This window comes from Astatotilapia calliptera, chromosome 1 (genome assembly GCF_900246225.1).
Source record: "Astatotilapia calliptera chromosome 1, fAstCal1.2, whole genome shotgun sequence".
Lineage (NCBI taxonomy): Eukaryota > Metazoa > Chordata > Actinopteri > Cichliformes > Cichlidae > Astatotilapia > Astatotilapia calliptera.
Genome location: NC_039302.1, coordinates 12,261,888 through 12,289,342, shown reverse-complemented (window position 1 = coordinate 12,289,342; position 27,455 = coordinate 12,261,888). Strand labels below are relative to the sequence as shown.

General features: G+C 42.5%; 1 protein-coding gene across 1 annotated transcript; it reads left to right on the top strand.

The window, feature by feature from the left end:
* Positions 1-691: 691 nt before the first annotated feature.
* Positions 692-27,248, top strand: LOC113020504 (coiled-coil domain-containing protein 81). The gene is made up of 13 exons (XM_026164541.1): positions 692-721; positions 8,196-8,270; positions 8,352-8,523; positions 9,240-9,357; positions 9,992-10,094; positions 15,726-15,872; positions 22,965-23,033; positions 23,284-23,453; positions 23,543-23,621; positions 24,917-25,027; positions 25,167-25,273; positions 25,384-25,509; positions 27,060-27,248. Exons 1-13 carry the CDS (start codon positions 692-694, stop codon positions 27,196-27,198), a joined length of 1,446 nt encoding a protein of 481 aa, XP_026020326.1. The 3' UTR covers positions 27,199-27,248.
* Positions 27,249-27,455: the final 207 nt, after the last annotated feature.

Genomic DNA, 27,455 nt, shown 5'->3' with positions numbered 1-27,455 from the left:
TTTCCCAGAAATGACTGACTCATCTGGCGGTAGTTTATGTTAATACTACAAAGTGACCAATTCATCTTAACCTAATGTTTGTGCTTGTATTTAGAAATGGACTACATTTGGGCAAAAGTATCCTCCTACATTCAACACCAGATGACTTTAAGGAAGTTAAATCCATCTGTCTGTCTCTCTGTGTGTCTGTCTGTTTGTTCAGTTGATTGATCTGTTGTAAAAGGGGTCCAGCTGGTAGAACTGTGGACCTTTAGCATCTCTCAGTAGAACTTGGATTTGGGAAACAAATTCAAAGTGATCCAATGTGATCCCAACGTCCTTCTGGCTGGGAAACTGCTCCAGTCTTGGGGTTTAAAAGAGACCACACCTCTGGCTGCAGGTAAGCCCAACGAGAAAAAACTTTGCAGTTAAATTTTAAAGAAGTGGTTACATCTCTTAAATCATCATTTACTGACTTTGGGTTGCCAGATTGTGGATTATCTTATTGAACAGGGCTGCAGTGCATCTGGACTAAAAAATAATGTGCAAACTTGGCACATAACCTGTTATTATGATACCATCATCGATCAGTGTATAGACAGAGTGAACTTGCACTTTATATGGGTGCATAGACTGGCATAATCCATTATTTAGATATATATTCATATATTTTACATAACTCAAACTTGAACCTCTCTTTATACTGTTGATCATGTATCTTGCATTGTTATCACAGCACACTGTAAGTGTTCTTTTATTTCTTTTTTTCACAAATATGTACTATGCTTGGTTTGTATTTGAAGCTATTAGCAGTGCTCCAGTGAGCTTTGCTTAGGACAGTGATTTAAAACAGACAAAGGAGGATTACGCATCCGCAGCTTTTAATGTGACAGATTAATATAATATGTTTCCTCTGCTCTTTCTGCTAATCCCTCCTATATCTTTTGGTGCTCATAACGGCTATCCTTTTTGAGATATTAAGCTTTTTATGCCATTTTTTGGCCCATTTTGATGTATGAACCACATTACAAATGTGATCACTCAGTGAGATGAACAATCATTCTCAGAGCGTGAGGCCCAGGTTCGAATCTCGCCCATGACAACATGTTTTCCGCAAATACTTCAAGCTGACGGAACTTCAGGTTGTGCAGCCTGGTCAATATTTCTGCCAATTTATTAAAATTCTGCAATGTTTAATTATTTTAGCAAATTTTCTAATATCCATTTCAGCTTTTTCATCTGTTTTCAGCAGAAAGTTCAGCCTTTTCACCTCTTTCCAGCACAAACTGAACATTTATTCTCTCATCATATCTCTCTTTGGGATGAGAGCTAGTTTGGCTCAGTGAGATGAGCAGCCGCCGTGAGACACGGTGGTGCAGGTTTGAATCCTACCTGTGGCTGTCACACATCTTCTCCATTTGCTCTCACTGTGCTTTATTGACACTGTTCAGTGTACCTTTTCAAATGCAGCAGTTTTCAGCAAACACTACGTTTTTTCAGAAGATATTTCTCCTTCTGCTGTTTTCAGATTCCAATACACGGCATTCACACTGCATTTTCACAGGAAATGCAACTTTTTCTAGTTCTTGTTGCTTCCGTACGTTTTTTGGCCCTTAACTGGCCCCACAGTTTTTATGCGATTTTTGCCATTCAAACTTTAAAAAAATCTGCCCTTTCTGCTTATGCTGGCTATATCTCTTGGTGCTCATAACTTCTATACTTTTTGAGATATTACATTTTTTATGCAATTTCTTTTGCCCATTGAAATGAATTGAGCACATTATCAGTGTGGCCACTGATTTTGCGTGTCAGGGTTAGTTGTGTTTTAACTCAGTGAGATGAGCAGCTGCTCTCATAGAAAGCTGTAGTCTGCGTCTGTGAATACCCGTGTGTACACCTGTGTGCATACCTGTGTGGATCAGCATGCTTGCATTCCAAAGGTTTCTCCATGTAACGATCTGCTAGGGAGTGTGGGGAGCCACAGCCCCGTCCTCCAGGGTATGAAGCAGGTATGGAGGAGATCAAAACTCCAGACATCCAGAGGCCCCCAGAACACAAGAGACCAAGGAAGACCAACAGAGGGGCAGCCGCGCCACTGTCCCAGTAAGAGCTGAGGAGAGTCCCAGATGAGGGCTCACTCAGCAGCCGCGGAGCAGAAGCCAGGGGGAGTTGCAGTGACGCGCCCGTGAGCTCTGCCGGCAGCCAGCTGTGCCTGAGTGACCGAGCCCCAGGCCGAGAGGCCGGGGGCACCCCACCTCCGAAGTGGCCCGAGCGAGCCCCAGGCTCCAGGCCCCGATAAGCGGCCGCCAAGGAGTGAGCCGGTGTGTACCCGGATGCCCACCCCCAGACACAAAGAACCACCAACGCACCGACACCTGAGGGAGTCCGCCACTGGCAGGGGAAGTGGTGGTGGGTGGAGATAGGCCTCCAAACCTTGGAGGGCCTGAGATGTCCCCAGAGAGGTGGCGTCTGATACCCAACCTGACATATAGACACAGACATACAGGCACACACAGACACAAACATCCATTCCCACCCTCATGCTCTCATATGCACTTACTCCACACTCAACCAACGTGGAGACAGACATAAAGAGACGCTGTACACCCGATCACACTCCCCAAGCGTACTCTACAAACCGGGTCTAGGTACCCTTGCCCCTGGAGGGGGTATCTGCACCCAGACCCAGGTGATGTTACCCTTTTCCCTGCGGTGGGGAGAGGCAGACCGCCCCGACTCCGCAGCAGCAGGGAGGCCCCACACTCCAGACCGCAGTCGGACGGTCAACTCCTCCTCCCAGCCCCCCCGCTCCAGCAGGCCGCAGAGAACGGGGGTGAGAGAAGACTCCAGACCTCCCTCCACCCGCTCATTGTAGTGTTGATGCATGTGTGTTCTAAGGTGCAATTAAAACCCAGGAGGGCATAGAGCTACCTGCCAGAGAGCAGCAGGTAAGCGCATAGTCCCTCCTGCTAGCCCTCAGTGTCTACGTGTATTCAAAATTGAGAGGTGGGCAACGACGCCAGGGGTGAGGTGTACACCCTGATGGTAATTTGGACTCCGTGTATCGTGCCCACCCCCAAGATCCTATATGTATGTGTAATGAGAGTGTGAGTAATGTGAATGTCTAAGTTGTGGGATAAAATTGAGGCAGAGGCAGCCAGAAGGGGACAGAGGGGGGGGTAGCCTCCTCTGCACCCTGGTGACCTACCCCTACTCCAAGGCCCTGCATGTGTGGGTGGTTGTGGTGGAGCGGGAGGAGGGAGGCAGCTGGAGATGGGGAGGGAAGGAAGGGAGGGGCAAGTGACCCCTCCCTGGGGCCAGCTCCCCCGCTGACCCCAGTAGGCACCCCCATACTCCGCGACCCACCAGGGAAAGGGGGCCCAGGCCCATCCAGACCGGGGCCCAGCGCAGCAGCGCCCCCCGGCCCCACAGAGCCCGGGACAGTCCACCCAACCCCACCACAGAGAAAACTGCACCCACCCCACCATCCACTCATCTTCCAGACTACATGAGACAATAGACGCCCAGGCTGAGATCTTCCTCCACCTCTCCTGTATCTCCCCCTCCTGCAGAGAGTTCCTGGGGAGAGGAAAGCTCCTGCTAGGTGTGACAATCTCCCCCACCAGTTGAAGAGCCCCCCAGGTGGCTCGACGCACCGGCGGCACCCTGCGCCAGGGATGGGCCCCCATGCACCCACCCGCCCACAACCCCAGCAACACACAAACCAGGACCCAAGGCCCCGAGGCCCGGCCAGGGCCCCAGCCCAGAGACGGAGCGCCCCCAGAACCTCACGCCCATCCCGGACCCACCCAGGGCCAGCCAGGCTACCAGGTCAGTAACCCACGTCCGTCAGCACAGACCCTCCCCTAGCCCCGCTGCACGCAGCCACGAGGAAACAGTCACCCGAGAGCCAAAAGAGCCCCCAACCGGACATGACCGCTACCCCGGGTTGAGCTCCCCAAGGAAGATGCCTCCGGGGAACCCCCCCGACGCCCTAAGCCTGTCCCTACCCCCACACCAATCACAACAGTGAAGGCGGGACCAAACTATGACCCCCCACCCCCACTAGGTGATGGAGCTGATCAAAGGAGCCCAGAGCAATTGATCTGATGTGGTGGCAGAGGCTGTATCAAGACTAATGTAATCTAATAGATAATTTCTATATTGGTTAGAATTAAGATTGTTTTTATTTTTCCAGTTCATGAGGACAGTTTTCTTGGCTATGCATAGGGCAGTGAAAACCATATGGGCGATATTCTTTTCTGAAGTGACATTATCTAAGCTGCCCAACAAACACACTAAGGGGGAAGTTGGAATGTTACATTTCAGACACTTTGATAAGTCTTCACATATCTCGCGCCAAAACTTCTGCACTGGTGGACAGAACCAAAGAGCGTGAATGTAATTGTCCGGTGTATTGCCTTGACAGTGTGAGCAGTTGTTGGAAGATGTAAAGCCCATCTTGAACATCCGATGACCTGTATAGTGCACTCTATGTAGTATTTTGTATTGTATTAATTGCAGACTGGGATTTTTAATTAATTTAAAGGTTTTTAAGCATACCTGAGACCAGAAGTTTTGGTCTAAACTGACTGATAAATCTGCTTCCCACTTTGCAATAGGAAGGGATATTGATTCATCTAATTTAGAAAGTGTTCTGTATATTTTAGATAATAATTTGGGTGATTTAAGAGTAAGGAAATGTGCCGCACTTGGTGGTGTTTGTAATTCAACTTGACTGAGGTTACATTTCTTTTTTACTAAAGATTTTATTTGTTGATATTCTAAAAATCTTTTCTTGTTGATCCCATATTGTGCAACTAGTCTGTCAAATGGAATAAATTCTGTTCCCTCTAATATATGTTCTAAGTATTTAATTCCTTTACAACTCCATTCTGGGAAATTAATCATATTATTGTTTTGTAATATGTCAGGGTTATTCCAGATAGGTGTACGTTTGCATGGGATTAATGAACACTCCGTTATTTTTAGAAACTCCCACCATGCTGTCAGAGAAGAGCTGATGTTGATACTTTTAAAGCATTCATGTCTTTTGATGTTTGAGCTAATAAATGGTAGGTCTGAAATCTCTAGATCCTTGCATAGTGCCTGTTCAACATCTAGCCAGGGCTCATCTAAGAAGGTATGTTTTGACCATTCTGAGATGAACTGAAGCCTGTTGGCTAAGAAGTATTGGTGAAAATTAGGCAGATCTAATCCTCCTCTATCCTTGGTTCTTTGTAGCGTTTTTAAGCTGATACGCGGGGGTTTATCTTTCCAAAGGAATTTGGAAATATATGAATCCAGAGATCTGAACCAATCTTGTGATGGTTTGTTAGGGATCATCAAAAATAAGTAATTTATTTTTGGCAAGATCATCATTTTTATAGTGGCGACCCTTCCCATGAGTGATATGGGTAAAGATTTCCATCTAGTCAGATCGCCTTCTACTTTCTTTAGAAGTGGGATGTGGTTTAGTTTAGTTAAGTCTGAAAGCTTAGGAGAGATATTAATACCTAAATATTTAATATTTCCGGATTGCAGTGGGGCAGAGGAAGAATTATGGAAGGAGCAGTTAATGGGGAGAACTGTAGATTTTGGCCAGTTAATTGAATAATCTGAAACTCTTGAAAACCAGTTTATTAGAGTAATTACCTCAGAGAGGTTGGTTTGTGTGTTTTGCAGAAAAAGCAACACATCATCCGCATAGAGACTGATTTTATGTTCTATGTTCTTACATTTTATGCCCTTAATTGTTGTAGCCTGTCTAAATGCTGCTGCTAGAGGTTCGATAAAAATTGCAAAAAGTGAAGGGGAGAGTGGGCATCCCTGTCTGGTGCCCCTCAGGAGACAGAAGCTGGAGGATGTCTGGTCATTTGTTCTGATACGAGCTGTTGGGGAATTGTATAATATTCTTATCCAGTTTATGAAAGAGTTTCCAAAACCAAATTTGTGTAAAGTTGCGAATAAAAATTTCCAGTTAACTCTGTCAAATGCTTTTTCTGCATCTAGAGATAATATTATGGTTTTGATGTTTTTATTGTATGAGTAGTCTATTAAATTAAGTAATCTACGAGTGTTTGTTGAGGAGTGCCGACCTTTTATTAAACCAGTTTGGTCAGGATGAATTAAGAGGGGGGTTATTTTCTCCAATCTCTTTGAGAGAGCTTTGCAGATTATTTTAAGGTCCACATTTAAAAGAGAAATTGGACGATAGCTTGAGGGAAATAAAGGGTCTTTGCCTGGTTTTAGCAGGAGACTAATGTTGGCAGAATTCATATTTGGTGGTAGTCTGCCCTTTTCCTCGATTTCCTGCAACATTCCGTGGAATACTGGTGCCAGAATTGTCCAGAATTCTTTGTAGAATTCTGCAGGGAAGCCGTCTGGACCTGGAGCCTTATTATTGGGCATGCTTATCAGGGCTTCCTGGAGTTCACTTGGCGTCAGTGGCGAATCCAGTTCCATTGCTTGACTGTCTAGTAATTTTGGAAGAGTTACGTTGTCAAGAAACAGATCAATTTCATTTTTAGATGGGTTTATTTGTGGTGAGTATAAAGTTTCATAGAAATCCCTAAAAATGTTGTTTATTCTTCCAGGGTCATATATTGTGTTCCCCGATAAATCTTTAGCAGCACATATAGTTGTTTTTTCTTTATTTATTTTTAACTGGTTGGCTAGAAATCGACCTGATTTGTTACTGTGTTCAAAATTCTGCAAGCGTAGTCTTTGTATAAGGAATTGTGTTTTTTTATTAATAGTTTCATTTAATTCTAGTTTTGTCTTGCGTATTTTGTTCAATGTTTCCTGATCTTGGTGGGACGCGTAGGCTTCTTCTAGTGATTTGATGGTTTTTTCTAATTCCTGAATATTTTTGTTTTCTTCTTTCTTTTTGTGTGATGAGAAAGAAATTATTTTACCTCTCATCACAGCTTTCCCTGCTTCCCATAGAACAGAAGCAGATGTTAAAGGAGAAAGTGTGAATGAATAAGAAAAGAGTGTAGCGGTTCTTATCTGGAGTGCAGTCAATATAACCACGGTGTGGTGCCGGGGTCGCGGTAGAGCTGTCCGTCCACGTATAGCCGGTCTACGGCGATGACAGCACGGGAGCCTTTCTGGATGAAGCTACGTCGAACTGGGAACAGGACCTTGCGTCGTTCCAGGATCTCTTTGGGGAACTGGTCGTTCACGCTGAAGTCCGTTCCTTTCAGCTCTCTGCCGCGACTCTTCACCTGTTCCTTCTGTTTGAATTGACCGAATTTGGCCACAATAGGCCGTGGTCTCCCGGTCCGCGACCTCACGCCCCCCAAGCGATGTACTCTATCGAAGTCGATGTTCTTTACGGTGTCCTCCGGCAGCTTCACGTGGGTTTTGATGAAGCTTTTCACCGTTGCCTCCGCGTCCTCTCCGGCAGATTCTGGAATACCAGAAAACACAAGATTATCTCTCATGCTACGGGCTTGTAGATCGATAACGGACTCTTTTATTTTTTTATTTTCAATGTTTAGCTGGGTCACGTTATCGGTGAGAGATTTGACCGACTCCCGTAGCGTGGTATTTTCAGCGGCAAGCGTTTCCACCTGCTGCTGGCTGAATTCCAGGGATTCTCTCAGAGATTTAAATTCCCGGTGTAAAATCTCCACCAGGGACAGCCTCGCATCGAAACTGGACAATCGCTTGTCGATTGACTCCAGGATGTCTGCGATGTCTTTGCCGGCAGGCAATGTTGTACCGGGGGAGTCTGCCGGGCGACATCTCTTCGATGACGGCGTCTCAATTTTGGCCGGGGAGGATGCACTCTGGGCCTTCTTCATTACTAAATCTTGAAAACAGCGGTCGATGTAATCTTGGAGAGTGTCTAAACTCTCCCCGTTGTCCTCCAGGGTGTTAGAGATGATAAAACAGATGTTGTTAGTTATATGACAATTGATTAGTATATTTGGTAATACTGAAGCTTGAAAAACCTTTGTTAAACTCTCTGCTACCATTTGCTTTTTTCCCGCCAATTCTCCGGCGTCTGACGTCACCTACAACATGGGTCGCTTACCTTACTCCATTCAGTTGAGAACCGTCTGAGGGATGCGTTAGGGAGACTCTGCTGCTGCTCTTCAAAGGTTCCTTTAAGAACAACAAGGTGGTTGTTCATAGTATTTCTTATTATGTGAAATCATTACAACTTTTTTTTCTTGAAAATTAACTAATCTCTCATCAATTTAAAGGTCCAGATGAAATTTAATAGAGCTTTTATTAATGCCATGGATGGAACCGGTATGTTGCCTTTAGCCATTAACAAGGTAAGCTAAAATGTTTGTTTTTCAGTTTTACAGTGTAAAATTAATGCATTATACATGTACTCTGGTATTTCTTCCCCGCAGAGACCTGGGAGCACTACTTCTTTAAAGCCCAGTGAACTATCCAGGTTTGAAAACCATCATACTGCAAACCCTGTCACCCTGCAAGCTGTCCGCTGTCTTCAGCCAGGCAACAAAGCCAGAGATGAAAATGGATGGCGCTTGTCATCAGCTCCAGACCCAAGGAACGGAGGAGGTGAATGAGCCTTTTGCACAAGCCTAACAATTCTGTGCTGAGCTGGGATTTGACAGTGCACTGAATCAAATACAGGTTGTTCTAAACGGCTTAACAACAGAGAAAAAACAAAATTCTTTTCCCACAGTCAGGATGAGCTGGAGCTGCAGTAACTATAGAAGCAGAAATAGATTAAATGGTATTAAAAATAAATGGCATTGAGCATGCATATGATTGCTTTAGCTTTAGATGGAAAAATCCAAAATACTATCGGCAGCAAAATGTAGTGTCTTGTTTGTTAAATCTGTCAAACTGCCTGCAGGATTGTGATTTTATGGTGATATTATGCAGGAAAACAGGAAAAGATTATTACTTCTATATGTACCTATGTGTTTTATGACAGTTTGGTATTGAAAAATAAAAGAAAGAAGATATTATGCAGGAAAACTATTAGTCTGTGGTTATACTGACTTGTTTTCTTCTTTTCCAGTTTTAGAACAAGCTGAACTGAAGTGAAAGGGAAATTTATTTTGTTGGCTGATTTTCTTTAAGAACGCCAATGAGCATATTGTATATGTTACACTTGAAGATAAAGTGGTTGCACCCACAGCTTTTTCTGACACTATATAGAGCGACCTAAAATTTTCTACCAATGAACACGTCTTTGATAACAAGGAATAGATAGGTAACTGAACCCATGGCACTGAACCTGCTCACAGTGTTGTGTGTCTCTACAGAAATTCCCCAGTTTAGAGAACCTGATTCCCACCAGACATTGCATCCTGCAAAGGTGAAAACTGTCATTCTGAAGACTGAGAAACTACATCCAAAACCCCCTGTGGAGGGTAGAGACAGGTACCCTGTACACAGTGATACAAAAACACAGACAGGCCCAGACACGCACACACACACACTCTCTCTCTCTCTCTCTCTCTCTCTCTATCTCTCTCTCTTCACGGTGCGTGTCAGTTTACAGGTTGATGAGTACATGAGAGATGAGCACTCAGTGTTGGTGTATGTTGGCACATATTGTCTCTGCCCTGGGGATGTATACTTGTCTATTAATGATGCACAGCTACCTTCCACGCACAAACCTGTAATCTGGCTAAATTGTAAAGGTGAAAGATTTATCATGATATACGATCCTAAATCCACCGGAAGGCAACTTTAAAACCTGTAATTTATAAATTGTAGATATGGTTAATTATGTGTCATTTTAAATGCACCACTGCTGTTTATTTTGATGTTATTTTATTTTTTTTACTTTTCCATCATCAAGTACTTCAATAATGTGCCTTGGCAGTAATGTGGATTGCAAACATATTAACCAGGATGAAAGCTTTCATAAAAAAGTTTACTATTTTAATTAGAAATTCCTTTTAACAAGGAACCCACAGTGGTTAATATCAAATGACAAAACCACATACTTACAAAGAATTCATTGTCGGCTGTGTGCAGTACACAGTAAAGTATATGGTTCTACTTTCAGGTCCGCCACCACCAAGTCACCCCATGAAGCCCTGCCTAAACTAAAAGAGCACTCTGTGAACTGCTCTAGGCAGGCAAGTATGTGCATGTGTAGCTGCTTTCATGTAAACATACACTTCAGCACTGTCTCAACTTGACAACACTAGTGCACTGTATAATTTTATCTTTCTGCTTCAGATGTTTTTCTTATCTTGGTAAGCCAATGGATATTATTCATCCTCTTTTCAGGCAGCATGCCCCTGGTAAATGTTGACTTAAAGTTACTTTTATTAAAGGGTTTGTTTGTTTTTTACTGGAAATGACACAGGCATCTCCCAAAAGATAATAAGACGATGTACAAGAGGCATCATTGTGAAAAAATATTTCTCAGCTTTTATTTACATTTGAGCAAAAAGTGTCATGTCCAGAATTATTCATTCCCTTCTCAATAATCAATAGAAATGCCTTTATTGGCTATTACATCAATCAAAGGCTTGGTCTGCACACTGAAATTTGGAAGCAAGACCACAAAGTTGTGAAAGTAAAGAAAACAAGAAAGAAGAATCAGAATCAGAATCAGAATGGGTTTATTGCCAGATGTTGAGGTTTACAACATTAGGAAATTGCTGCGGTGCTTCAGTGCAGACAATAAGAATTAAAGTGCTATGTAGAAAGAAAGATATGTGCATGAGATATACATGAGATATATACATGAGAATAAGAATTAAGAGTGCTACGTAGAAAGATATATATACATGAGTGCAGGTGGTGATCAGTGCCAAACATGGAATGATGCAGTGACACAGCGTAGGGTCATGTGTTAGTGGCGGGGACAATCATGTGGTTATTGTTCATGTGTCCAACAGCAGAGGGGAAGAAACTGTTCTTATGGCGAGAGGTTCTGGTGCGAATGGACCGGAGCCTCCTGCCTGAGGGGAGCAGGTCAAACAGACTGTGTCCAGGGTGAGAAGGGTCAGCTGAGATCCGGGCTGCACGCCGCAGTGTCCTGGAGGTGTACAGGTCCTGCAGAGATGGGAGTCTGCAGCCAATCACCTTCTCAGCAGAGCGCACAACACGCTGCAGTCTCTGTTTGTCCCTGATAGTGGCTCCAGCGTACCACACGGTGATGGAGGAGGTGAGGATGGACTTGATGATTGCAGTGTAGAATTGCATCATCGTCCGTGTTGGCAGGTTGAATTTCTTCAGCTGCCTCAGGAAGTACATCCTCTGCTGGGCTTTCTTGATGACGGAGGTGATGGTGGGCTCCCACTTCAGGTCCTGGGTGATGGTGGTACCCAGGAAGCGGAATGAGTCCACAGAGGTGATGGGGGTGTCAGTCAGGATGATGGGGGGGAGTGGGGCTGTGTGCTTCCTGAAGTCCACAATAATCTCCACTGTCTTCTGGGCATTCAGCACCAGGTTGTTGTGGCTGCACCAAGACACCAGACGTTCAACCTCCCTCCTGTAGGCAGACTCGTCCCCGTCCGAGATGAGCCCAATGACGGTGGTGTCGTCTGCGAACTTGATTAGCTTGACAGACTGGTGGGTGGAGGTGCAGCAGTTGGTGTACAGGGAGAAGAGCAGAGGAGAAAGAACACAGCCCTGAGGGGAGCCGGTGCTGATGGTCCGGGAGTCCGAGACATTCTTTCCCAGCCTCACGTGCTGCTTCCTGTCCGTCAGGAAGTCAGTGATCCACCGGCAGATGGGATCAGGCACATTCATCTGGGAAAGCTTGCCTCGGAGATGGTCTGGAAGGATGGTGTTGAAGGCAGAGCTGAAGTCCACAAACAGGATCCTGGCGTAGGTTCCTGGGGAGTCCAGATGCTGCAGGATGAAGTGTAGGGCCATGTTGATGGCGTCGTCTACAGACCTGTTGGCTCTATATGCAAACTGCAGGGGGTCCAGGAGGGGGGCCGTGAGGGTCTTGAGATGGGAGAGAACTAGGCGCTCAAAAGACTTCATGACCACAGATGTCAGAGCCACGGGTCTGTAGTCATTTAGTCCAGTGATCCTAGGTTTCTTGGGGACAGGGATTATGGTAGAGGACTTGAAGCAGGCAGGCACATGACATGCCTGCAGTGAGGAGTTGAAGATGCCAGAAAACACTGGGGCCAGCTCGTTTGCACAGTGTCTGAGGGTGGCAGGAGACACACCGTCTGGGCCGGGAGCTTTCCGAGCATTCAGACTCCTAAACTGCTTCCTCACATCTGCTTCATGAATATGAAGAGTTGTGGTCGGAGGAGGTGGTGTGAAATCCTCTTTTGTGTGGGGTGAGGGGGCGGGTGTTGCAGGTGAACAGTTTGAAGGTGGTGATGGCTCTATGGAGGGGGGAGAGGTGGGGGAATTAGTGTCCAAAGTGCCTCTATTGTTGGGGTCGTTGAAGGTGTGAAGGCTGCTTGATGGCTCGTCAAAACGACAGTAGAAGTCGTTGAGGGTGTTGGCTAAGAGCAAGTCATCAGTGGAGTGGGGGGTTTTAGGCTTGTAGTTTGTTATATTCCTAAAACCTTTCCACACAGAGGCCGAGTCATTCTCTGAGATCTGCTGCTGCATCTTCTCAGAGTGCTGATGTTTGGCAATGTCCACTTCTTTAGTGAACCTGTACTTGGCCTCTCTGTAGCAGTCCCTGTCTCCGCTTCTGAACGCCTTACTCTTTTCCAGCCACAGCTTTTTGAGTTTAGGAGTAAACCAGGGTTTGTCATTGTTATAACTCACCCTGGTGCGTGATGGCACAATGCTGTCCTCACAGAAGTGGATATAGGAGGTGACAGTGTCCGTAAACTCGTCCAAGCTGTTAGAAGCAGCCTTCATTGTGTCCCAGTCTGTAGACTCCAAACACGTGCGAAGCTCCTCCACAGCCTCGTTGCTCCACAGTTTTTTGGTCCTCACGACAGGTTTGGAGAGCTTCAGCCTCTGTCTGTACGCGGGGATTAGGTGGATCATGACGTGGTCAGAAAGTCCGAGTGAAGCGCGGGGCACCGCGCGATAGGCCCCGCTGATCGTACTGTAACAGTGGTCTAATGTTCTCTCCTCTCTGGTCGGGCATTTAATATGCTGCTTATATTTTGGAAGCTCATGGCTCAGATTGGCTTTGTTAAAGTCCCCAAGAGCAATGATGAGAGAGTCCGGGAATGTCCGCTCCGTGTGGAGAATCTGCTCCGCGAGTGCGCACTGAGCTGCCTGCGCATCTGCGTCTGGCGGGATGTAAACAGCGGCCAGGATGAATGAAGCAAACTCCCGCGGAGAATAAAACGGTTTGCAGTGAATAAAAAGATATTCCAGAGAGGGAGAGCAGTGCTGAGCAATCACTGTTACATCTGTGCACCAGCCACTATTGATGTAGAAGCAGACACCTCCACCTTTGGTTTTACCGGAGAGAGCGGCCTGCCGGTCCGCGCGCAGCAGATGAAAGCCCTCCAGCTTGAGCGCGCAGTCCGGGATGTCCTCACTGAGCCACGACTCCGTAAAACATAAGACACAGGAGGAGGCAAAGTCTTTGTTCATGCTTCTCATCAGGGCCAGTTCGTCTATCTTATTCCAGAGTGAGCGAACATTAGAAAGGAAGATCCCAGGAAGGGCCGTTCTCAGTCCGCGTTTCCTCAAACGCACGAGTACGCCGGCTCGCTTACCTCTCTTTCGACGTCTCACAGAACAGACGATGTAGGAACACTATGTACACGATGTAGACCTCATAATAAAATATTGTTAATAATAAATAAGGGTGGAAGGGCTATGGAGATTAAGGGATGGAGACTGCACATCTCTTGGTGTTTCCCTGGATAAGCTAGAGGAGGTGGCTGGGGAGAGGGAGATCTGGGCTGCTCTGCTAAGGCTGCTGCCTCTGTGACCCGGCCCCGGATAAAGCGGAAGAAGATGGATGGATTGCACATCTGCCGAAATATTGCACAGGAGGAGCAGAATATTGTACGGAAACAAAAGGAAACTCACAAATGCACACACACACACAAATAGTAATAATAATAAATAGCAAGTAGCATCAACAGAATAATTGTAAGAAACTCTCAGTTTGTATTTATGTTCCGGGAAGAAGCTGTTCTTTAGTCTGTTGGTTTTGCAACTAATGGATCTGAACCTTTTTCCAGAGGGCAGGGTGTTGAGTAGATGGTGGTTAGGATGGAGGCGGTCTTTTATGATTGCCCTTGCTATTGAGGAATATCTAGTGCTGGCATTGGAGTCCAGGGTGCAGTTTTTATCTTGCTGAAGTCCATGACCACTTCCTTGGTTTTCCTGGTGTTGAGAGTTAGGTTATTGTAGTCACACCACCCATTGGGTATGTGGTCATTTACTGTGATTAGGTCATCTGGTCCATTGGCTGAAAAATGACCCCCATTAGGTTCCCACCACCATGTTCGACAGTGGGGATGGTGTTCTTTGGGTTGAAGGCTTCTCTTTTTTATTTTTTACCCCAAATGAAGGAAACATCATCGTGACCAAACAATTCCGTTTTCGTTTCATCTGACCAGAAGTCTTCTTCTTTATCCAGATGAGCATTTGCAAAGGCCAAGCAAGTTTTTGTGTGCCTTATCTGGAGAAGTGGTGTCCTCCTTGGTCTGCATCCATGAAACCCAGCAGTGTGCAGTATCTGTTGGACTGTCTGCCTTGAGGAATTGCCACCAGCAGAGCCCAGACTCACCAGGATGGCCTTGGTGGTTATCCTTGGATTCTTTTTCACCTCTCTCACTATCCTCCTGGCCAGCACAGGTGTTACTTTTGGCTTCTGACCACATCCTCTAAGATTTTCCACAGTGCGGAACATCTTGTATTTTTTAATAATACTTTCCACTGTAACCACTGGAACTTGAAAACATGGCCTTGTAGCTCTTTCCTGACTTGTAAACAGCCACAATGTGCAGCCAGAGGTCATCACTGAGCTCCTTTCTCCTAGCCATGACTTTCCACCAGTGTTGGTCAAGTTACTTGAAAAAAGTAATCAGTAACTAATTACTGATTACTTCCCCCAAAAGGTAATCCTGTTACTTTGCTGATTACTTATTTTAAAGAGTAATTAATTACTTAGTTACTTTTTAAAAACACGATTTACAACCTGAATAGGTGATAAAGCGATAGATCTTTCAGTCCAATTCTACTTTTTCTGCATAATCCATCATATAATATGTAATCAAATGGAAAAGTCTCTTTTTAAAACTTGTTTTATTAGTTTTAATCTTTTAACTTTAGGCATCAAGCAAAAATTAAATTATATGCAACATTCTCTGACTGGAAGATATTTGTTTAACATTTAAACCTATTTTCTGCACATTCCAGCACATAAAATAAAATATTTTATTGTGTTTACACTCAGTCTTTCAAATAAATGCAAGTGAAACACAGCGGAAAATAGATAAAATCAAAGACTCAACGGTTCTGTTGCTCTATTTTCACCTGTATAGCAGGAGCAGGGTAGGCGGAGGTTTACCCTGGTGCAGGTGATTTAGCTTCTTCACTTGTATTTCGAAATACTCGAAGGCGGGTATTTCGAAGTCGCAAAAGAATGACGTCACAAGAAGGTGATTGGTCACTTGCAATGTTGAACCTGGAACAACATTAATTATGATGATGTGGGAACAATGCTGACACGAGGAAATCAGATCGTCCTTACATGGTTACATTAGACTAGTCTTTCAAACAAGGCTCCAGTGTTTCCCTGGTTTCTGCTGGATGTGTAAATAAGGGTTTGCTAGCAAGCTTAGTGTACACTGTGCAGTATCAGTCACTTGCTTGATTCCTTATGACTATAGGAGCTGTGCTACCAGTGTATGCAGTGGACCCAAAGAAATGTCCCAGTGTATCTGAGGAGACAGCAGCAGGCAGATGAGAGAGCACTGGAGAAACTCCTATTTCTTAAACAACAAGAGAGGGATGAGCAGTACATGGAGGAAGAACAGGTGGGAGCACGTGTACACTTCAACTGCCATAAAGCAACATTTACATCCATTAACTTGATCTTTTCCCAGAGGTAAAACTTGACCAAAGACACTAGTGATCATCCTCTGAGAAACATTTAATTTCTCAGCAACACATGCAACGGTTCAGTAAGACAATATAATCTGCACTGAAGCGTCACCCAAATAATGGACATAGCATCATCACGATGACTGAAAACATGGCGTTGGTTCGGTCAGGCCACAAAGTCTCAAGTCACAAAGCTCAGTCACACTGTCAATCATATGAGCACATAACCAGACTCGGCAGTACTGTCTTTATTCTGCTACACATACAATTAACAACACATGGGATCTAACTAATGCAAAACCAATACACTACCAGTACTGAATACAGCACTTATAGACATACATGAGTTGATCAGTGCAGTCCTTTATTTTAAGAGTGTCCCAGGTCATTTAAAGTTTTTAATATGCTTAAAGAAATAGATATTCTCTTTTCTATATTGTGACTTTTTTTTAAAGTTGTAGTTCACTTGAGAGTATCTTAGGAACCATTGTTTGTGGTCAAAAACAAAACCATGTCTCCATTCAAAAAATGGGATGTGAGAGCTGAAACTTGTCATGTTATGCCGCTGTTACATGTCACAACAAGTTAAAACGTCAGTCGTACCTTTGGAAAAAATTCACTAGAATTCTCTAACCACTTCTCATTCCTTTATATTTTGATAGGAAAATGGAAAATAGCTACAGTGGGGCAAAAAAGTATTTAGTCAGCCACCGATTGTGCAAGTTCCCCCACCTAAAATGATGACAGAGGTCAGTAATTTGCACCAGAGGTACACTTCAACTGTGAGAGACAGAATGTGAAAAAAAAAAATCCATGAATCCACATGGTAGGATTTGTAAAGAATTTATTCGTAAATCAGGGTGGAAAATAAGTATTTGGTCAATAACAAAAATACAACTCAATACTTTGTAACATAACCTTTGTTGGCAATAACAGAGGTCAAACGTTTACTATAGGTCTTTACCAGGTTTGCACACACAGTAGATGGTATTTTGGCCCATTCCTCCATGGAGATCTTCTCGAGAGCAGTGATGTTTTGGGGCTGTCGCCGAGCAACACGGACTTTCAACTTCCGCCACAGATTTTCTATGGGGTTGAGGTCTGGAGACTGGCTAGGCCACTCCAGGACTTTCAAATGCTTCTTTTTATTTTTATTTTTTTTACTTTGATTTTTATTAGGTTATTTTATCATTGTGGACATACAGTAAAGAAAATAACAAACAGACATACATATAAACAAACATAGAGTCTGGAGTTTACATATCTTTCTCCATTTATCACATTGCAGAAAAAAAAAGAAAACCTATTATGTTATTTCATTTGTGTCACTTCTGAATGTTTTCCACTTCCTCCATAGTCTGTCGTATTTACCTCCCATCAGTCTAATGTTGAGTGTTATTTTTTCCATCTCTGAGATATCCTCTACAATACTGATCCAATCCCGCTGGGTGGGAGGATCTGGATGTAACCACTTCTTTGTAATTGCTTTTTTTGTTGCGGCCAGAATTATTTTGACTAAATACACGTCCTCTTTTTGTATGTATTCTTTTATGTTTCCTAGATACATCACTTGGCAAGTATTTGGGAATGTATAACTCAAAATATTATCCATATTCATTTTTAAGTCTTCCCAATACTTTTTAATTTTAATGCATTTCCAGAATACATGAGAATGATCCGCTTCCATTTCTCCACACAATCTCCAACAATTTTGTAAACTTGAGGTCAGTTTGCTTTTTATTTTGGGTGTAATGAAAAAACGTGTCAAATTTTTCCAACAAAATTCCCTCCACAACGGCGAATTAGTTGTACTGTGTTGCAATTCACACATATTGAGCCATTCTTTCTCTGTTATTTTTATGGTCAGTTCAACTTCCCATTTCTTTTTAATATAGAGTGTTGAATCTTGTCTATTTTCTTCTAATGACCTATAGAAGGTGGAAATAGTTTTAAATTGTTTATGTTCATAGCAATCTTTTACTTTTCCGACAACCCCCAGTGGTTTCCCAAGCCAGTCAGATTTTATTTGTTTTGCGTAGTAGTCCCTAACTTGCAAATATCTAAAGAAATCTCTATTTTCCAATTTGTATTTGTTTTTTAGTTGTTGGAAACTCATTAGTCCTCCGTTTTTCATAAGGGTACAAACTGCTGTAATCCCTTTTAGTTCCCACTGTTTGAATGTTTGGTCCAATTGTCCTGCCTTGAAATTTTTATCATGTCTAAACCATCTGAGTATAAATAATTGTTCTTTTAACTGACATTTTTCTATTACTGTGTGCCATATGTCTAATGTAAATTTCACAATTTGATTCATTCCACTTTTATTCTTTGTCATTAAATGTTTGTCAGAGATAAAAATCTGAATGTTGTTTCCCTCGATTTCTTTCTCAATTTCCTTCCATCTTGCCTCATATTCTGGTCTACACCAACCAGCAAGTGGTCTGAGTTGGGCTGCATAGAAGTATTCCCTTAGGTTCGGCAAGGCCATCCCTCCCTTGCGCTTCGGGAGTTGCAGTGTTGTTAGTCTTATTCTGGGCTTCTTCCCACCCCAAATAAACCTTGATATCATCTTGTCCCATATTTTGAATTTTTTTTGAGCTATAGGAAGTGGGAGTGACTGAAACATGTATAACAGTCTTGGGAGAACATTCATCTTTATTATTTGGATTCTTGAGTAGAAGTTTGTAGGTGTTGCCGACCACCGTTCTAGATCTTTTCTAATGTTGCCCTCCACCTGATTATAGTTTATGTCCGCCATATCTGATAATGATTTTGTCAAGGTTACGCCCAAATATTTCATGTTGTTCGAGTGCCAATTTAATTTGTATTCGTCTCTGATCTTTTGGGAGGGTATATAATTGAATGATAGAATTTGTGTTTTGGATACATTAATTTTATAGCCTGATAAGTATTCAAAGGTATGGAATAGTTGCATCAAAATTGGGAAGCACTTGTCAGGGTTTCGTAGAAAAATAATAACGTCATCAGCAAACAATCCAATAAGGTGTTTTTGTCCAGCAAGGGATACCCCCTCCAACTTTGAATGTTGTCGCACTGCTTGTGCTAGTGGCTCAACATATAAAGCAAAAAGAATTGGTGACAAGACACAGCCCTGTTTTGTACCTCTATATAGCCGAATTCTATCTGTCAGACTGCCATTCACCTTGATTCTAGCTGTAGGTTGATTATAGATTGTCCTTATACATTGTATTGAGCTGTCCTTAAACCCGAATTTTTCCAATACTCCAAATAGGAAGAGCCAGCTTACGCTATCAAATGCCTTTTCTTGATCTAAGCTAATTAACACAGTACTGATATTCGTTTTTTCTGCATTGTCAATAATGTGAAGGACTCTCCTTATATTGTCCTGTGCCTGACGTCCCTTGATGAATCCAGTTTGATCCACTTCTATCAGATCTGGTACAAATTTTTGGAGTCTTTTGCTAATGATCGAAGCGTACAATTTATAGTCGTTATTTAGGAGGGAAATGGGTCTATAATTCTTGCAGTATTCTTTGTTTTTTCCTTCTTTGGGTAAGATTGTTATAATAGCTTCTCCCCATGATGGTGGCGCTATTCCCTGATTCAGAGTCCAGTTGAAGCAAGATAGAAGAAGTGGCTTGAGTTCTTCTTTGAAAACTTTGTAAAATTCAGCCTGAAAGCCATCGCTTCCTGGGGCTTTATTTGTTTTTTGTTCGGCAATAACTGTATCTAGTTCCTTATCTGAAATCTGTGAAATCAGTAACTTGTTTTGGGTATCTCCTATGGAGGGCAGATCCAGCGGGTCAAGAAAATTTTTTATTGTCTCAAGGTCTGCGGCTGCCGGTTGTGAATACAGTCTCGTGTAATATTTTTTAAATTCATTTTCTATCTCATTAGGCATATAGTATAATTTGTTACTATCCAAATTTCTTACTTTATCAATAATCCTTGATCTCTGCTTTTTACGCAGTCTACTGGCAAGTATTTTAGTTGCTTTGGGCCCTGATTCGTAATAGGTTTGTTGCATATACCTAGCCTTTTTTTCTACTTCTTCTTTTAGTAATTCATCAATTTGGTTTCTGATGTCTGATATTTCTTCTAGAATTTCAGGATTTTTAAGTAGTTTATGTTCCCTCTCCAGATGTTTAAGTTTTTCTATCAAATTTTTATATAGGGCCAGTCGCGCTTTTTTTGTGTGCTGCTGTTAGGGCTATGAGTTTTCCCCTTAAGACTGCCTTTAATGCATCCCAAAGTATAGTTGGGCTCACATCTCCGGTATCATTGTCTTCTATATACATTTTTATATCTTCTTTAATTTTCTTAACATGTTCATCCCTATTTAAAATACCCAAATTAAGTCTCCATGCTGTATGTATTTTCCTATTATCGAGACTGATTTCTAGACTAATCAAACTATTTGAAAACTAGTTTGATTAGTTTTCAAATGCTTCTTACGGAGCCACTCCTTTGTTGCCCGGGCGGTGTGTTTGGGATCATTGTCATGTTGGAAGACCCAGCCTCGTTTCATCTTCAAAGTTCTCACTGATGGAAGGAGGTTTTGACTCAAAATCTCACGATACATGGCCCCATTCATTCTGTCCTTAACACGGATCAGTCGTCCTGTCCCCTTGGCAGAAAAACAGCCCCATAGCATGATGTTTCCACCCCCATGCTTCACAGTAGGTATGGTGTTCTTGGGATGCAACTCAGTATTCTTCTTCCTCCAAACACGACGAGTTGAGTTTATACCAAAAAGTTCTACTTTGGTTTCATCTGACCACATGACATTCTCCCAATCCTCTGCTGTATCATCCATGTGCTCTCTGGCAAACTTCAGACGGGCCTGGACATGCACTGGCTTCAGCAGCGGAACACGTCTGGCACTGCGGGATTTGATTCCCTGCCGTTGAAGTGTGTTACTGATGGTGACCTTTGTTACTTTGGTCCCAGCTCTCTGCAGGTCATTCACCAGGTCCCCCCGTGTGGTTCTGGGATCTTTGCTCACCGTTCTCATGATCATTTTGACCCCACGGGATGAGATCTTGCGTGGAGCCCCAGATCGAGGGAGATTATCAGTGGTCTTGTATGTCTTCCATTTTCTGATGATTGCTCCCACAGTTGATTTTTTCACACCAAGCTGCTTGCCTATTGTAGATTCACTCTTCCCAGTCTGGTGCAGGTCTACAATACTTTTCCTGGTGTCCTTCCAAAGCTCTTTGGTCTTGGCCATGGCGGAGTTTGGAGTCTGACTGTTTGAGGCTGTGGACAGGTGTCTTTTATACAGATGATGAGTTCAAACAGGTGCCATTCATACAGGTAACGAGTGGGGGACAGAAAAGCTTCTTACAGAAGACGTTACAGGTCTGTGAGAGCCAGAGATTTTCATTGTTTGAGGTGACCAAATACTTATTTTCCACCCTGATTTACGAATAAATTCTTTACAAATCCTACCATGTGAATTCATGGATTTTTTTTTTCACATTCTGTCTCTCACAGTTGAAGTGTACCTCTGGTGCAAATTACTGACCTCTGTCATCATTTTAAGTGGGGGAACTTGCACAATCGGTGGCTGACTAAATACTTTTTTGCCCCACTGTACATTATGCAAGTATGTGCACATGACACTGCATTTGTGTAATCATGAACTTTAGCACTGTCTCACCATGACTGTTCTAGATACACTTCTGCTTCTGCTTTGGTGTTTTTTCCTGTTAGTAACCTTATTGTTTTCATCCACTTTCACTACTCACATGACATCGTTTTCAGGCAGTAGATTTTATTATTTTAAAAATACTACCTGTTTAGACAGAGACAATTAATTTGTAATAATAATAACACATAGTTGGATATTATCATTTCTAAGAGGATATTCCCTCAAAAGTTACCAAGAATAAACAGAGTGAAAAGAGAGCTGCACTGGACCAGTTTATCACTATGCAACTCTGGTTCTGTTTGATGTGTAAATAATGGATTGTTACTATGCCTGATTCATTGACACATGCACAAACAAACATGAAAATACAGTACATAAGGCAAAAACAGAGTTTATACAAATCTAACAAGCTTAAAAGTCAATATTTGATCAATTGACCACATTTATTCTCTATTCCCCACAGCTTGAACTCTCGTAAACAAGCTTTGTTGTCATTTCTGTAAGAAGTCTCTAGTCTTCCTGAAGAACACTCAACATTCTCCTTTGGATCTTGGCTGGCTTTTGTTCTCGTCTCTGTCAAGATGATCCCACACTGTTTCTGATCAATGACAGCCATACTGAGATGAAATGTTGAGGACATGTTGAACCGTCAGTAACTGCAGCTGTTTTTGCTGCTGTTAGCTGTTGCTTACTGGTGTTAATGAAACCTTCTTTGAAGTGAACGTAACTTTATTGAACTGTGACACATGACGTAAACTGTTATGCAAGAATTTAGTTATACTGTTTATGAGAGGGAACTCTTGATATATGACTGACAGCGGTTGCTTGTCTCTATGTGTGTTGGTGTGATCCCCATGAAGGACTAGCCAGCTGTGCAGCTAGCATACTGTTAGCTTATAACCAGCCTTTTCATTGCCCAAGCACTATTTTATGCCTGTTTTCTTTGGTATTTTCATAGATTAATGCTTGAACGATTCAAAGGTCAGTGGTAAGGGACTCAGCAAATGACAAAACATTGCTCTGATAATGGTTAGGCACAAGGGCTGACTAAAAATGAGTGAAAAAGCAGACAATTACATACTCAGAAATAATGGAGAACTGTTGTTTAAGAACAACAAATAAGAAAAATTAAGAAGAATCACACACACACACACACACACACACACACACACACACACACACACACACACACACACACACACACACACACACACACAACATATCACAATGTTGCTAACGATATATTTAGGAATCCAAAAAGTCATCTTAAGTTAATTTGGTGAGTTTGATATGCTTTGCTTATAATGTTTTTATTATTATTCTGTTTTGTTGTTTTTCTTTTCATTATGGACTTTCTGATAAGGCTTTTTTGTTTTGCTTTTTCTGGAAGGTGAAACTGAAAGAACAGGTGGCTTCATTCAACCTGCAAATGTCAGCGAAGGAGCTGACTCAGCTTCCTGTGAATTCTGTAAGATAAATGAAAACTGTGATTATTCCCACACTCCCATAACCATTTACATCACAGTTTTGGTGATTCGCAGTTACTGTTCAAGTTTCATGTGAAATGACTCAGTGAACAGTGACTAGCGATTTTAACCAGATGACGTCATGACTCATTTATAAAATGTAATTTATTTCGATCATGTAAGCAATATCCATCAAGCAAAGCACAGTATTAAAATTTAGACCACACTCTGGGTTTTCTGTAGAATTCCTTCATCTTCCTGGCTCGGCCACTCACGCCTCCCAGGAGTATCCAGCAGCATCGTTACATGAACGAGCTTCAGATTCAAATAGACAGACGACAGAAATTCAAGGCTCAAGAAGAACAGGAACGTCGTGTCACGGAGTGTTTAGACCAGCTACATCTGATTAAGGGGTGTGTAAAGGTGCCACAAGCCAGATGTTTCAAATAATCATATGTTGTGATCACAAATACATCATGTAATGTTTACCTGTGTGATTTAGAGTAGCTTTGCAGCAAGCCCAGCAACTCCAACGTAAACGGGAAAAGGCTAAGCAATACAAGAGTGCTCTGGACACCCAGGCAAGTCAAAGTTACTTTCAAACTTGACACAAAGGCACAAATTCTTGCTAAGAATTGTGTTCAGTCGCCAGTGTTGGGAAGGTTACTTTTAAAATGTATTCCATTACAGATTACAGAATACATGCCCCAAAATGTATTCTGTAACATATTCCGTTACGTTACTCGATGAGAGTAACGTATTCTGAATACTTTGAATTACTTAATATATGCTGTTTACAACTACGTGAATGTACTATTGCTGTGATTTATTACTGTTACTGACGGTCCGCGGCTCCGAACTGTAGTAAAGGGACCTCTGGCTAATACGTCGGGTTCGTGTCGGGCTTGTAGCTGAAAACTAGCTTTACTTTGTTGTCTGGGTCAACTTTGTTAGCCAGAGACAGAGAGAGGCGTTGAAAGGCTGCTCCAACGGAACTTATTGTTTCGGAGGAAAACACGAACACGGTGTACAGTCGAGTCTTAACAGCTTACTTACAGCTGGGCTCGTCAGACACTCTTCTTGGCTGAAGTGGTTATTATTATATTTACATGCTTCCAGCTCCCGTTTCTGCTCAATGACAGCTCGTACTTTTCCTTTTTCTCCCTCCCTCGCTCACAAACACATAACGGGTATGGCAGTCCATTCTCCCTACAGCACGGACTACACTGCCCATGAGGCTACGTTCTTTAGAGCTATACCTGTAGCATTCTCCCTATTAGCTTAGCACAACAACAACAACAAGGCGCTCTCTCACCCAGGAAACACGCAGAGAGAGCGTCACCCTGTAACCATGGCAACCGTAATGCTGCCGCCTGGAACAACAGAACAGCTGTCAAACAAAACCCAAACAGTCCTGACCCGCAACAATATGAAACAGGAAAGTACCGCCGTGTAATCCATTTATTTCAACAAAGTAACTGTATTCTAAATACCACCTTATTAAACGGTAACTGTAACGGAATACAGTTACTCATATTTTGTATTTTAAATACGTAACGGCGGTACATGTATTCCGTTACTCCCCAACACTGTCAGTCGCATAGTCTTGGTAGCGAATTTGGAATGAATTCAGCGCAAGCAATTATCGGTATGAAACTAATGTACCATATTAAAAAAATTTTCCATAGTCCATAAACGGTTACAAAAAAAAGTTACAAAAACTCACGGGTGAGGCTTTTGGACCTCTAAACACAGCACGCAAAACGCAAAGGGAGAATGTAGGGAAACTGTCCAGAAAAGTAGTTTTCACGTTTTTGTCATGTGACCATCTGCATTCAGTCTAAAATCTAAAATCAGACTGTTAATTTGCCCTTAGATGTCTGAAAAGAAGCGCGCAGAACCTCCAGATTACCACCCTGACAGCTCCACGTTCAGCCGCCGTGAGACAGCAGCGTGCAAAGCAGAAAGCCGCGAAAGGGCGCAGAAGGTCACCATCCCTCCATAACAGTTTAACATTTCACTGTTAGCCTTATCATACTGCAACAACATTAGTCATACTTGCTCTGTGCGTATTCGGTCCATTGTTGTATTAAAACTGCGACGTGTGATGCGTTTCACACTGACAGATCTTCCAGGTAAATTTTAGTGCTGCCACCAAGAGAACGAAAGAACTGCACAACCAACAGGCACAGCTGGAGAAGGAAAAGGAGATGTTGAGACGCAATAAAATGGAGTAAGTAAAGGCAAATAAAAGAAATGGACCAAAAAGAACATGTAAGGAAAAAGAAGACATAATAACTGTGAAACGTACTTTCTTCTTCTCGTGGTTTCGTTTCTGTCCAGGCTAATGCACGATCGTATCAAACGCTTTGAGAAGATGCAGGACATCAGCAAGTCACTAGAGCAAGACTGGAGTCGCAGTGTGAAGCACAAATACCAGCAAGAGGAAGACGAGAGGCGCTTTCGGAGGTGTGCGGGGGCAGGATCACACTAACTTTTATAGTTAGTAAAATACAGCATCTCTTTGATCCATGATGTAATTACTGACACTGATCTTCTAAGAGCCTCTGGACCTCTAATGAATCAGAGTCCAAAATTTACTCTTTTTTTAGCCCTATTTTTGAGTCTTACTGCCTCCTGGGGGACATATTTGCCTCTTTAGCTGCTTGATGCTCCTCTTTGTTTGCCAGATAGTCATTAAATCTATGTCTGTTGTCTATTTCTTCCAGTCTTTTATATCTTTTTCACTAAATACACAAATATATTAAAGTTGATGTCTGATGCATGATACACATATGAGAAAGAAAGTGCACCTTCTTTCAATTCTAAGGTTTTATGTATCAGCACATAATACATTTGGTCCTGCAGGTTATGAAATTACTTCAGTATATTCAGATGAACAGCACATATCCTCCTAAAACCAAGAAATTCATTCTCGGGTGACAGAAGCCTGAGACCTCTATACGTGATGGCACCCAGAGTCGATTATGGCTCCCTGCTCCCCTGCCATTGATTTAAATAAATAATATTTATGCTGGTGGCCAAAATATTTCATAAAACTGTTATTAGGCAATCAGGTTTTTGGAAATGTTAGAGCTCAAAAACTGCAGGAAGGTTCGTATCTGAAGGCAGGTTAAAATCTGAAAGCTTTCCTCAATGTATCTGTGTACATGGCATGACTCAGATACCCTAGTATCCAGACATACTGGGTCATTTTCATAGCAAGTTCAATAAATTAAGCTTCTTCAAGATTAGGCAATCGGTCAAAGTAACAAATGATGGAAAATATTAATCACTTTGTGAATCTTCAGAATTTGTGAAGTGGAGTCAAATATATTCTGGTAAGGGATGAGGCAGAGAATTACATTATAGCACGAATCGAGTAAAAGTTAGGATTTTTTGTATTGAGGGGGAACTGTGGAGTTGGGTGCTACTCCTCTGTTATTTACTACAAGCACAAACTTTCACATCAGTTCTGAAAGATCGTACGGTTACGGTGTAACCTTGGTTCTCTTAGTGAGAGACTATCTCTCCACCGTGAGGCCACTCGGAGACGCGTTCCGATCAAACAATCACCGGTGTCACGTCTGCACAGCTGTTTTATACGTATGCTGTGGGGCGTAGCCGGGCGTGCCGGAGTGCCTTAAAGAAATATCCACGCGCCACGACCAAGGGGGGTCGTACCCTGTACATATGGAATACGTAACGGTGTGGAGAGATAGTCTCGACATGCTAGAGAACTCTAAATCAAATAATCATTCCACATGCAAATCACAAATCTCTACAATAGAAAAAAATAGATGTCACATATTCTCCTTTACATTTCTTTTCACACTTTGAGCTTTAACTGTTTCTCCTTTAATTATGTTGCACCCAGACTGGAAAATAAATTCTGGAAAATGGTAGCGAATGGACACATGCACTAGTTTCTCTGATTTTTTTTTTCCCTCACAGTCTCAACTTGAACATGTCCATCATTCAAAATACAGCTCATAATAATTCTGTCTCCCTGTGGTTAGGTCTGCTGGTCTCCTCCTGGTTGATAAGCTTGCAGAGTACAGGCGATGTAGCCAGTGTAAGAGGAGAACCACCAACTATGGAGAGACCAACATCTGGAAAGACTCTCATTACCTGTCTGGTACACAGTTCATGATCTGAGGACATGAATGTGAATAAACAACCAAACCTCAACTTATTGTGTGATGATTACCTAAACAAAAATTACAAGGTTATGTACATTGGTGTGAAAAAGTGATCGCCCCTTCCTGATTTCCTATTTTTGTATGTTTGTCACACTTAAATGTTTCAGATCATCAAAGAGATTTAAATATTAGACAAACATAACACAAGTAAACACAAAAGGTGATTTGACTAGGCCACTCCAACATCTTTATTTAGTTTTTCCTAAGAAATTC

What these genes read in the sequence shown, in the direction of transcription:
- LOC113020504 (XM_026164541.1), top strand. Translation starts at nt 692, where the DNA reads ATGTATCTTGCATTGTTATCACAGCACACT. An exon ending in GCCGCGAAAGGGCGCAGAAG is followed by an intron (nt 25,028 to 25,166) that starts GTCACCATCCCT and finishes TCACACTGACAG; the next exon opens with ATCTTCCAGGTAAATTTTAG. An exon ending in GACGAGAGGCGCTTTCGGAG is followed by an intron (nt 25,510 to 27,059) that starts GTGTGCGGGGGC and finishes CCCTGTGGTTAG; the next exon opens with GTCTGCTGGTCTCCTCCTGG.